This window comes from Tarenaya hassleriana, unplaced genomic scaffold (assembly GCF_000463585.1).
Source record: "Tarenaya hassleriana unplaced genomic scaffold, ASM46358v1 Cleome3, whole genome shotgun sequence".
Lineage (NCBI taxonomy): Eukaryota > Viridiplantae > Streptophyta > Magnoliopsida > Brassicales > Cleomaceae > Tarenaya > Tarenaya hassleriana.
The window spans coordinates 483,371-497,354 of NW_010966177.1; the positions used below are offsets into that span (position 1 = coordinate 483,371).

At 41.4% G+C, this 13,984-nt stretch overlaps 1 protein-coding gene across 1 annotated transcript; it reads left to right on the forward strand.

Moving 5' to 3' along the window:
• Window positions 1-6,475: 6,475 nt before the first annotated feature.
• Window positions 6,476-7,606, forward strand: LOC104820084. The gene is made up of 2 exons (XM_010550458.1): window positions 6,476-6,707; window positions 6,927-7,606. The coding sequence occupies exons 1-2, from the start codon at window positions 6,476-6,478 to the stop codon at window positions 7,604-7,606; spliced, it is 912 nt and encodes a 303-aa protein (XP_010548760.1).
• Window positions 7,607-13,984: the final 6,378 nt, after the last annotated feature.

A 13,984-nucleotide genomic window follows, 5' to 3' on the forward strand; every position in this document is an offset into this window, starting at 1 on the left:
TTGGTTTTTACGAGAGAATTTGATTCATTACATGTTCTTGCATACTAGATCTGTTATGAAATCCATGTATCATTATGAATGATACTAAACTCCCTAGTCTTGTGTCGGATTATGAGAATGATGACATAATAAGACTAGTATGATGTGTGATTGATAATTATAGAGATGATAATAAGTATTGGATACGATCACAATCATAGGTATTCGTTGGAGAACGGAATACTGGAATGACCCGCATGAGATTGTCACATGGACTAGCGTCATGAATTGAATCTCATATGGCGGTTCCATGATTGGATCCTAAGACCTGAGATATCCACAGAATCCAACATGAGGAGTTGCATGCTTTGAATACGTCAAACGTCCTGCATAATAGGAGGACTATAAAGGCGTGTATCAGGTACGAAACGAATCATGTGCTGGATTGTAGATAGTCAAGACGGGATTTGTACCTCTCGTAAAAGAGAGAGATATCGCTGGGCCCCTCGTGTGAGCGAGACTGTAGAAATGTGTGGCCGCACTATAGACGAACGTCGTCTATTTCAGACAGTCAAACTCAGTGAACGAGAAAGCAGTCGAATCAGATAAGGTGGCTTGTCCATGCCTTATTCGACATATGATATCGCGATACAAAAGGATCATCAACCGGAATCATCTCTGGCGTTCGTAAGATCACGAACAAACTCTATTCGAGATAGGTAGTCATAGTGTCTTCCTAGAGACCGCCTATGACTTGTATATCCGGAATAGAGATTTTGGGTTATACTGCTATGTCGAATGAGCCTACAGGGTCACACACGCAGGGAAGGACTAAACGCATGAGAAAATGACCGAAAAACCAAGACGGAAGGGTCTAGAACGGACGAACCAGAAGTCCGGAACGGACGGTCCGCCAAGTCCAGACCCGACGGTCCGCGAATAGTCGCATACCGTCCGTTCTAAATGTTGGAACGGACAGTCCGCGTTGATAACAGACCGTCCGTTCTGGCTTGCCTGGAACGGAATCCTTTCTGGCTTGCTGGAACGGACGGTCCACGTGTATTTCTGGACTGTCCGTTCCGGGTTTCGGGTTTTTCGGAAATTAGACCGAATTAGGATTAAATCACCTTATAAGAAGGAGATTAAAAACCCTAATCGTATGTGAGACTGAGAGAGCCGTCTGGAGCAGACTTTTGATAGCTTTTGGTGAGATTCAAAAGATCCAAGAGTTTCTAAGTCTCATTTTCTCGAAGCATCAAACCGAATAGATGATTCGGGTCCTAGCAGACAAGTTCTAACTGTTGGAATCCATCCCGAGGCGTGGATACGTGTAGAGGGCGAGGTATTCTTCCTGCCTTTCGTGATCAGACGTGTTCTTCGATTGATACAGGCCCCGGATCGATTGAGGTAAGCGTTCTAACATTTCTACGATTCAATAGCAGCATGGTTCTAGGGTTCTATAAATTTTTGTTTTACATCCGCTGCGCAAACCCTAGAATCGATCTCTTAGGAATAGGATTCGCTCTAGAGATCCCAGGAAACCCAACAGCATTGGCAATCGATCGATACTCGGCTTCCGTTGATGACCGAGAATAACCAGTAAGTTTCTTGGAAGACCACGAGATCGGATGACGTCCGAAATAAACAATGTACGCTCCCGTCGATTTGAAGTCTCCATGATCACCTGCCCAGTCCGCATCACTAAAGGCATGTAGGGCCGGAACGTTGGTGGTTGTGAGAATGATGCCCTTGTTGCGAGTTCCGGCTAAGTATCGGAGAACACGTTTCGCCGCTTTCTAGTGTTCATCCGTAGGGGCGTGCATGAACTGGGAGAGTTTATTTATCGCAAAACTGATGTTGGGTCTAGTGAGGGACAAGTATTGAAGACTTCCAATAACTGCTCGAAACTCGGTGGGTTCTGCCAACTGGGTACCCGAGGCTAAGGTGAGTCTGGAAGTCGAGGCCATGGGAGTGGTGACCGGTTTAGCATCAGACATGTTTGTACTTATGAGAAGGTCGTTTATATATTTCCGTTGCCCAAGAAACAAGCCTGAATGTGTCCAAGATGCTTCCACGCCCAAGAAGTACGACAGGGCTCCTAAATCTTTAAGAGCAAACCGAGCCGAGAGTAAGGCAATCCACGTAGACTAACACAAAGAGTTGAACTTGTGCATTCCGAAGGATAAATAAAGAGGCATCGGCTAAGGAGTTGACAAAGCCTTGAGCAAGAAGAAATGACCGTAATTCCGAGTACCATGCCCTTGGTGCTTGCTTTAAACCATAAATGGCCTTGTGGAGCTTGCAGACAAAAGTGGGATTGTCTTTGTCGACAAATCCGGGGGGTTGAGTCATATAGACTTCCTCGGAAAGACGACCTTGGAGGAATGCGTTATTGATGTCAAGTTGCTTAACAGGCCAATCATGAGTGACAGCAATGCTGAGTATGAGTCGGATCGTAGTAGGCTTCACAACGGGGCTAAAAGTTTCCTGAAAATCCACGCCCGGACGTTGATGGAATCCCTTGGCCACAAGACGAGCTTTATAACGGTCAACAGAGCCATCGGGATTTTTCTTGATGCGGAAAACCCATTTGCACCCAACTGTGTTTCTGACATTTGTCAGTGAAACCAATTCCCATGTACCATTGTGTATAAGAGCATTGAACTCTTCGCTCATGGCATGACACCACATTGGATCCTTTTAAGCTTGGCCGACGGACGTGGGTTCCCTGTTGGATTCGGTGACAGAGGCAGCAAGTGTAAGTTTATGAGCGGGCTTAATAATGTTGTTTTTACCTCTTGCTATCATCGGATGGTGGTTCCGAGGCGGAGTAACAACAGGAACAGGTTCAGCCGAAGTAGATTCAGCCGTCGTCGTCCGTGTGTCGGAGACATGCAGAATATCAGCCTCTGCAGCCTCAACTCCGGGCAGGGAAGCCTCCTCTGTTCTCGCCGGTGAAGCTTCCTCGCTCAGGGGTGCCAGAGATGGAGTTTGAATGACCAGCGGCCTGTAAGAGGGGACACGAGACACAAGAGAATCCGTGTAGATAGAGGGTTCAGTGGTTGAAGAGGATTGAATATTGTGTTCGGCTTCATCAAATGGAAACTTTGACTCGTGGAAAATGACATGCCGAGAGATAAACATATGAGATCGAGAGCGATCAAGGCATAGGTAAGCGCTTTGAGTGGTCGAGTATCCTAGGAAAATACAAGGTGCAGATTTTGGTTCGAGTTTATGAGAGGTATATGGACGTAACCAAGGAAAGCATAAGCATCCAAAAACTCGGAGTTTGTCATAGTTTGGAGGGGAACCGAAAAGAGTTTGAAAGGGCGATTTCATGTGTAGAGTTAGGGTAGGTATACGGTTAATAAGATAGACCGCTGTGGTTAGGGCATAAGACCAATAGGAGATAGGTATAGATGCTCGATGAAGGAGTGAAAGTCCAGTTTTAACAACATGTCGATGTTTCCGTTCGGAGATGCCATTATGCTCGGGAGTATGAGGAGGAGTGGTGTAATGGGAGATGCCGTGTGCAGCAAGAAACGACGCTAGGGCAATATATTCGCCACCATTGTCGGAGTAAAGGGTTGTGATTTGAGTCGAGAATTTGTTTTCTACGAGGGCTTTGAATCGAATAAAAGTATCACGAACTTGAGATTTTTGTTTGAGGGGATAAAGTCACGAGTAACGGGTGAAGTGATCAACGAAGAGAACATAGTATTTGAATCCGTCAACCGAGATAATCGGTGAGGTCCACACATCAGAGTATAGTAGTTCAAGGGGACAAGAGGATGATAAAGTAGAATTAGAAAACAAAAGTTTGTGGCTTTTATTAACGGAACAAGAGTCACAAGGCAAAGAGATGGTATCCCGAGACAATGGCAAACCAAACTTAGACACGACATGTTGTAGAATCGAACTAGAAGGGTGACCTAAACGAGAGTGCCACTCGGACAACGTGGACTTAAGACACGTAAAAACTTGAGGAGATGACGACGAAGTGAAAGAGGAGACCGGCCATTCATAGACTCCATCTCTAGGCTTTCCGGTTAGGAGTTGCGCCCCCGTGCTTAGATCCTTCACCTGAAAAGAACAAGGGAAGAATTCCACCGACACGTCGTTAGAGTTGCAAAGCTGATAAACCGAAATGAGATTTTTCTCCATATTAGGGACACACAGCACGTTGTCGAGAGAGACATGTCGAGTAGAAGAGGGTAAAGATACTCAACCAGTATGAGTGATAGCTAAAGCCGAGCCATCACTGAGCATGACTTCATCAGCGCCTTGATAAGGTTGATGAAGTGACAGGTTCTGCAGATCCGATGTTACATGATGAGAGGCACCACTGTCCACCAACCATGGTCCGGAATCATACGGAGAAACAACAGTGTGATTGGCCCTCGGTTGCAATGGTCGGGGAGAGGGAGACCATGTCGAACCAGATTGTTCAGAGGCCGATATAAGACGAAACTGCCAGTACCGCTGGGCACTGTGCCTGTGAATCCCGCAGGCCTGACAACGATCATTGTAACCTCGGGAATGACCTGTAGAAGATCGGTTCCAATGTGACCCACGGGAGCCACTGTTTCCGCGAAACTGTTGGCGAGAGCGAGAACCTGTGGGATTTGCCGTAACTGGAAAGGTAGACGAATTAGGAGCAACAGTGGAGGCAAGCTTTGCCTCATGGTTTATCAGCTTCTCATGAAGCTCTTCTACGGTAATAGCCACGTCTTTTGCATGGACCATGTCGACAATGGGCTTGTATTCTTCAGGAAGGCCATCGAGGATCGCTTCAAGTAGATCCTCAAGATCAAGGGGTTTTCCAAGGTGAGCCAACTCATCAGATTTGGAGACAATGAACCTGATGTATTCGTCAATTGTTTGAGTTCCTTTGACAGATCTCTTGATCTGGTCACGAAGTTGTAGGAGATGACCTCGGGAGGCTTTGCCGTAGGTGTTAGCTAGGGTTTTCCATGCATCGCAGACAGAGGCAGCACGAGCAACCATCAGTTGCAAATTCACCGAGATGGCTCCGAGAATGGAGCTAGACAACAAACGATCTTGTTGCTTAAAGGGCACGAAAGCGGGGTTGGGAACGAGCACATCGTTCTTGGAGATCATGGCAGGCGGCACCATTGTGTTGTTGAGGACAAAGCAATCGAGTTGATGTCCTTCTAGCAGAGCTAACACTTGAATACTCCAGGTGATATAATTTGTCGGGGCTAACTTGGTAGTGTCGCTTGCGGATTCGTCGGATTGAACGAAGTTGCTGTTGCAGGAGCTTCAGTTTGAGACATGATTCTGGGTTGTCGTTACAGCGACGTCGGAGGAGGGGTTGCAGACGATGATTGTCTATGTCGGCGGCTAGGGTTTCGAAAAAGTCGTGAGACTAAATGACTCTTGATACCATATAGAACTTTTAAGAGTATGTTTTATTATTATGATTACAAAGGCTATATATACATCTGTAAGACTCTACTATCAACTTCCTATAATCCAACATTCCATAACTATAATTGATTTACAAAGATATACCAAGATATTCCGAGATATTCCAATACCTTAGAGGTTAGTTTTCGACAAACTATCGGGTCTGTCAAGAAACTTTTTTTTGATTGATTAATAGATTTACCGTTAACAACTTTTATCATCTAACATTTTTTTCAATTTGGGTTTGTAATGAATGGATTTAAGCCCATATATTGACCATAAATGGTCCGTATATGATAGTTTGATTCATTTTAAAATTTATCAAATCAAATGACAGGGAGTAATCTAGGTTCGAAGCTAAAGTGGGACAACGGAAGTTTCGGGCAAGCTGGTGAAGATTTGGTCAAAAGAAAAAAGAGGACGTGTTCAATAACGGAGCAACTAACTCCACTCTTTTGCGTTTTTAAAAGATTGTTTGTTATGCTTTTGTTCATTGTATTTGTTTATTTAAGAAGAAAGTCTGAAGCTAATAAAAACAGAGCTTTTTTCAAAACTCTCGTGTGTGTTCTGTTTTGTTTCTCATCAAAAGTAGAGGATCATTGGTTCGTTTGTGGGTTTTACATTTGGTATCAGAGCGTTGGATCGGTGAGTGAATGCCAAAATACATGTCTCGAGAGGAGTCATCTGGTAGTGTTGTCCGTGATGATGGCAACACCCAGACCACGCGTGTTGAATCGAGATCGCAGGGAAAGGAAGGGAATATCTCGATTCAATATCCTATGCTTACCAAGACGAATTATGCTGTTTGGGCGATGAAGATGGAGATTTTTATGAACGCACAGGGTGTATGGGGAGTGATCAACCCTGTGGGACCGGTGGATGCAAAGAAAAATAGAATGGCGTTAGCTGCGATCTGTCAGAGTATCAGTGAAGAAACGCTCTTAAGATTGGAGTGAAAAAACAGCAAATGAAGCTTGGGAGGCTATCAAAACATTGCACGTCGGTGTTGAGCGAGTGAGGGAGGTTTAGAGCTCAGTCACTACGCTGGGAACTTGAAGGAATAAGGATGGCGGACGCTGAGAAAGTAGATGATTTCGCTGAGAGGATCACTACCATAGTAAGCAAGTTAAGGTCTCTGGGGGAGACTGTTGAGGAAGTCTATGTGGTGAAGAAGATTCTGAGGTCAACTTCACAAAAGTTCATTCAAATGACCTCAAATCTAGAGCAGTTCGGGGATTTGAAGAACACAAGCATAGAGAAAATCATCGGATCACTCAAAGCGCATGAGGAGCGCAAGAGTGATGAACATGTGTTGCTCACACGAGCAGATGGAAGGCAAGAGAAGAAGTAAATACCTCGGCTGACAAACGGGGAAAAGATCAAGAGAACCCCAGGGGACGAGGTAGAGGCCGAGGAGGGCCAAACAGCCGTGGCAGAGGTCGTGGCAGAGGTCAAAATTTCGACATATCACGCGTGAGATGCTTCAAATTGTTGCGAATAGGGTCATTTTGCTGCAGATTGTGAACTAAAAAAGGAGGAAGAGCAAGTTAATATAGCTGAGGAGAAGGTAGAAGAACCAACTTTACTGATGATGGAATCATGTGAGTTGGTTCATACAGTTGAGATAGGTGATGATCATGTATTACTCAATGAGGAAGGTGACTCTCTACAGAAGAGGTATGGAGAAGGTCTAACTACAGAGATGGTTTGGTATTATGACACAGGAGCCAGCAATCATATGACAGGTTCCAAACAAGCCTTCACTACTTTGGATGAAGATGTGAGAGGACGTGTACGTTTCGGAGATGGAACATTCATTGAAGTTAAGGGAAAAGGTTCGGTGAAATTCTATTGCAAAGATGAAGGGAAGCTAAGGATGGAAAATGTGTACTACATCCCTCAACTACAAAGCAACATCATAAGTCTTGGACAGCTAGAAGAGATTGGAGCCAAGATTGTGATTGAGAATGGATTCATGAGAGTCTTTGATGCCAAAGGACAACTAGTTGCTAAAATTCCACGAGCCTCGAATCGTTTGTACACGATGACACAGGCGCATTCTACGTGTCTGCTAACAAGGAAAGACACTGAAACCTGGAATTGGCATGAGAGGTATGGTCACTTGAATTTTTTGGCTTTGAAAGAAATGGCAATGATGGGAATGGTGAAAGGGCTGCCTGAGATTCAGCAGACTTGATGGATGCCTTGTTGGAAAACAACATAGAGCTAAGTTTCCAAGAGCCACGTCATTTCGAGCAAACAAGTTGTTGGAATTAATCCATGGAGACATCTGTGGCCCCATCTCTCCACTAACCCATGGAGGAAAAATGTACTTTCTTCTATTGGTTGATGATAAAAGCAGATTTATGTGGATAGAAATGCTCGGGAATAAAAGTGAGGCTCTTGAATTATTCAAGAAAGTAAAGACAATGGCTGAAAGTCAGTGTGACAGGAAGATTAAAATGCTTCGAACTGACAGAGGAGGAGAGTTCACTTCGTTTGCTTTTAACAAATTTTGTGAGGAGCATGGGATTCTCAGACAATTGACGGCTCCTTACACACTTCAACAGAATGGTGTGGTTGAGAGAAGGAATCAGACAGTTATGGAGATGGTTAGGTGCTTGTTAAAGAGCAGGGGAATGCCAAAAACGTTTTGGGGAGAAGCAGCAAGAACTGCAGTCTACATTTTGAACAGATCATATACAATGAGCGTGAAAGGCAAAACACCATATGAAGCTTGGTTTGGAAAACCACCTAAGGTGCATCATCTGAGAGTGTTTGGTTGTATTGCATATGCCAAGACTGTCGGAACACACTTAAAAAGTTGGAGGACAGAAGCAAGAGAATGGTGATGCTCGGCTATGAACCAGGAAGCAAGGCCTATCGGTTGCTGAATCCGGAGAATAACCGGATAGTTGTAAGCAGAGATGTGGTTTTCAAAGAAGGAGAAGGCTGGAACTGGGAGAAAACGGAAGATGATCTCGTATCAGATGTGAAACCACCAGTCATCACTATTCAGTTTTTGAATCAACCCGAGAATACATCTTCAACGTCAGATTCAGTCATGGCACCTGAAAATGTCGATTATGCAATCATCGACACTGAAGATACAGGGGACAACAGTAGTAACATGAGGCCAAGGTGTTATAAGTCACTGCAAGAGTTGTATGACACCACGCATGAAGTAGAACCAGAAGCTGGTCTTTACTTCCTATCAATAGAAGAGCCAACTTCTTTCGAAGAAGCAACAGGAAATGAGAACTGGCAGCAAGCTATGGTAGAGGAGATTGAAGCCATAGAGAGAAACAAAACCTGGAGTTTGGTGGAATTGCCCGAGGGTCACAGACCCATCAGTTTGAAGTGGGTCTTTAAGCTGAAAAAGAACCCAGAAGGTGATATAATCAAACATAAAGCAAGGCTAGTTGCAAGGGGCTTTGTGCAGAAGCATGGCATCGATTATGAGGAAGTCTTTGCTCCAGTGGCCAGGATAGAAACAGTGAGGCTTCTCTTGGCCATGGCTGCGCAAGAAGGTTGGAAAGTACATCATATGGATGTAAAATTTGCCTTCCTCAATAGAGAATTGGAGGAAGAGGTGTATGTTTATCAACCTAAAGGTTTCATAAAGAAGGGAGAAGAGATGAAGGTGTTAAAACTGAGAAAAGCATTGTATGGTCTGAAACAGGCTCCTAGAGCCTGGAATACCAAGCTTGATCGAAGTCTGAAGGAGATAGGCTTCGAAAAATGCAGTCTGGAGCATGCTGTTTACAAACGACAGAGAGAAAAGGATGTATAAATCGTTGGAGTGTATGTTGATGATCTGGTGATATTGGGTTCTCAGTCCGAAAGCATCAGAGAGTTTAAGGATCAAATGAAAAGGATGTTTGAGATGAGTGACCTCGGATTGTTGAGCTATTATTTGGGAATTGAGGTTCAACAAGAGGTTGAGAGTATTACTCTCAAATAAACAGGGTATGCTGAGAGGTTGCTGAAGAAGTTTGGGTTGATTGATTGCAAGCCATGTCGAGTGCCAATGGACTCTCGTACAAAGTTAAGCAAAAGGGATGACAGCCCTCCTGTTGATGTTACGCAGTATCGAAGCGCCATTGGAAGTCTTAGATATCTGGTTCATACTCGACCTGACATTGCTTTTGCAGTCGGTGTTGTTAGTAGATACATGGAGTCTCCAACCACGAAGCACTTGGCAGCAGTAAAAGCAAATTCTGAGGTATGTCAAGGGAACTCTGCAACTTGGATGCAAATATGTGAAAGAAGGTGGCGAAACAAAGCTGACAGGTTATTGTGACAGTGATCTCGCCGGGGATGTGGACGATCGGAAGAGCACCTCAGGTATAATGTTCTTCCTTGGTAATAGTCTGGTGACTTGGACATCACAGAAACAGAAAATTGTGGCTTTATCATCCTGTGAAGCTGAGTACGTAGCCACAACAGCAGGATCATGCCAAGGGATTTGGTTGGAGAGACTTCTGTTCGAAATCAGGGGACACTCTGATCGAAGAACTGTGCTGAAGGTGGATAACAAATCGGCCATTGCACTTGCGAAGAACCCAGTGTTTCACAGTCGAAGTAAACACATAGAGGTGAAGTATCATTTCATTCGAGATTGTATATAGAAAGGGGACATTGAGCTGGATTATGTGAGAATCGAGGAGCAATTGGCTGATTTGTTAACCAAACCACTGGCGCGAGAACGACTAGAATTGTTGCGACATGCAGTTGGGATCAGAAACCTCATATCAGGCGAACAAGATTAAGGGGGAGAGTGACAGGGAGTAATCTAGGTTCGAAGCTAAAGTGGGACAACGGAAGTTTCGGGCAAGCTGGTGAAGATTTGGTCAAAAGAAAAAAAGAGGACGTGTTCAATAACGGAGCAACTGACTCCACTCTTTTGCGTTTTTAAAGGATTGTTTGTTATGCTTTTGTTCATTGTATTTGTTTATTTAAGAAGAAAGTCTGAAGCTAATAAAAACAGAGCTTTTTTCAAAACTCTCGTGTGTGTTCTGTTTTGTTTCTCATCAAAAGCAGAGGATCATTGGTTCGTCTGTGGGTTTTACATCAAATTATTAGTCAGATTATGTGAAACTTATTTTATTAATCTCTGAATAATATATTAATAGTAAGGAAAATAACATTGTGTAATATGTCAAATTCCTATACGAATTTTTATTTTTACATAAAACTATTTCGAAATTCAAAATATCTCAAAATCCATCATCTATTTTCGAAATTTGTTATAATATACTACATGACGTCATACGATTTTTATATTTTTCATTGTCTGTCAATGGACATGTTGACATGGCCATCATATTTTCACCATATAAGATTGTCATCCAGCAGAAATACGAAATAAAATAATATATACGTGAATATATATAGTATACATATACATATATGTGTATTGTGTTTAATATTTGTATGTTTCTATATATGAATATATATGTATATATATACATGTGTATATATATTTTTATTTTTTATTTTATTTTTAAATTTTTAATTAGAATTTTTCTGCCATATGGTAACGTGGTAAGTTTATGTGGCTAAAATATGATGAACTTTCGGACATATCGTGTAAAACATTATAACAAATTTTGGAATTTGGTGACAGACTTTGGTATATTTTGAATTTCGGTGTAGTTTTATATAAATTAAAAAATTGGTTTAGTAATTTGATATAGTTATATAAATTCCTGTGAAAATATGTTATTTTCCCTTGATATTTTGATATCATTTTCACTTGATTATATTTGAAATGACAGCAAAAATTAAATATTTTTATCGATAATGTACAAATAATTTTAAAATCAATAATTATTGAATTCTTAATTGGGATTTTGTAGTAAAAGAATTAGATATGACAATATTACTTTTAATAAAAAATAGAAAAAATCGTCAAAAAAATATGGTAGTCTTCAGACGTCGACAAAAAACCCCTATATTTTTTTATTATAAAAAAATCTATACTTATACTTATTCGCCGAAATATATCTTATACTCTTAAGATATGAGACAAAAAACCCTGTTTTTTTTGTTATCAAACAAATCCTATACTTATTCGACAAAATATAGTTATACTTTATTGTTAGATATGGTTCGTCTGAAAGTGTTGAAGAGCTACTGGATGAGAGAGAGACGTCGAGTTTATGAAGACGGCGATGTATTACTCGATTCGTTAAGAAGTCTCTTATAAATTCGAATGGCTAACAGGTCTTTTCGGTTATCCGGTTTTGGATATAAAATCCGATTGGTAATCTGAAGAAAACCCAGATTCTATTTTTCGCCATTGAAGCTCGTTCTTGAGCTTGCCACTCTGTAATCAAACACGATATAGTGAATTCCTTGGATTGATACAATCTGGTCAGACGTACCGTTTCTCACACTGATAACGGGAACTTGTAATCGTGTGTTCTTTCTTGTACTATCTGAACACGATTTCGCTAGAACTCTCAACCAGTGAAGACCTTGAATCGAACACGATCGCACCTCAGATCTTTCGCGATGAATAGAACATACACACACTCGAGAATGCAAAGGAAATTAAAAGATGAAAAGAGTTTTACGAATTCAGATCAATCGGTGTGATTGATCCTACGACTCAGGGAAGAGAGGGGAGTTTATTATTGCTTCAAGATTACAACATACAAAACTCTGAAGAACGAGAGAAAACAACTGACTCGACTCGTCAAGAACTGGATATGAGTATATATGGGAAAGACGAGTGAAACCTCTGTTTCATTTGTTAATGATGATAGGACCATAAAAGAGTGGAGGAATTCCACGTGGCTAATTGATGTAGAATTCAAGAGAAATATTGCATGATTTATGCTATGTAAATTAATGAAGATTGAGGCGCGGAGAATCAAGCCAATATCTCCCATAAATTGGACAACAAGGAACCAATCATGCATTAAAGAAGACAATCATGAGATTCTTTCCAAGTGTAAAACTAGCCGTTTACTTATTTTACATGTTTATATATTCAAGTTATTTTGTACAGACTTTAATTAAGACAATACAAGGGAGTTAGTCCCATTCATTCTTCATTCTCTCGGTCCTTTCTTTTTTATCTTGTCCAAACACGTTTCTCTTTGTTTCTATAGCAACAAATATACAAAAACTCACATGGTATCAGAGCACTAAGATCTAAGGTGCCAAAAGTCTAGTTTTTCGCTGCAAACACCAAAGCAAATTCCCTTCCGGTATCTATTAAATCCGAGAAGGAGCCTGCTCGTGTTATTTGAAAATCTTGCCTCTTTTTGGTCATTCATTCAAACCAAAAGGAGAGCTTTCTTCAAGTGAATCATTGGCCATACATTCAAGCCACGGTTCACCATAATTTGTTTTTGTGTCTCTCTCGGTCTTTTCATTTCAAACCGAGAAGAATTACTTTGTCTTATCCCACTCCAATATGTGTGAGTATTGTGATAGTGATTGTGAGTATGATGAGATTTATGAAGAACCAGAAAATATGAAACATTGGGATGTCGATGACGTCCTAGACAAAATACCCAAGTCTCTAAGAGAGACGTTGGTCAACAACGCCTATGCAAACAATATTGAGTTAAGTGTTTCTTTCCTTGAAGATTTATTTAGAACTAATGAATTTTTCGAAATGATGTAAAAAGCACAGGGAGAAAACAAAGAAAATATGTCCCAAAATATTGAAGAGACAGAAACAATGTATGGAAAATTACAAACCGTGCACAAAAACCATTGCGAGGACCGTGACTTAGATCATGCATTTTCGGAAGAAGACGAAGGCACACAAATGGATGTGATGGTGAATGACTTCACGATGGTGGCAAAGAACCCCAAAGAAGAGATGGCATATGAATCCAGAATTGTTCCAAGTCCAAGCATAACAAAGAATCCAATCATCTCTTTCACATGGAGAAAAAACTGAGTTTGTAGTTTCTTCTATTCTCCCGTTTCCTTTTATTTTTGTTTTCCGATTGATATATTTAGTTTTGTTAGTGTGTTTAAACAGAAAAAACACAAAATAAATTCATAAGATTTGTGAGGCCGAGAAGCTCACGATTGAGGGAGAATGGCATGGAACACTCGTATGCTTCTCTACCAAGAAAATAATACAAGCATCCGGAGAACCACAAGAGATTGCATTACCTATGAGTTCATACAACTCTAGGTTTGGTAAACATATCTTTGATACATTTTTTTTACCCTGGTGAATTAGTGATGTCGCAAATCTAGGTGCAGAAATATGAATCAAGTGATAATTAACCTAGACTCAACAAATATCGCAAGTGTACGGATCGTATGTAGTCGCTAGGGTCGAACACAGGGACAAGTAAACAACTGAATTAAATCCAAATCCAAATCAAGGTCCAGAGAAAATAATATGAGTGGAAGAATGTGGCAAAGCGAACAATGAGAACGATTGTAACTATGAATGATAAACACTGCAGGTCTCGGGATTGCTTTACATGCAAGGGTCTTCTCTAAAGATGTAGATTCTGTGGTTTCTAAATCCAATTCAGGGAATTCAAGCTCTAAAATAGAGATTAACTCTCTCGAGTCTAACCTCACTATCCAG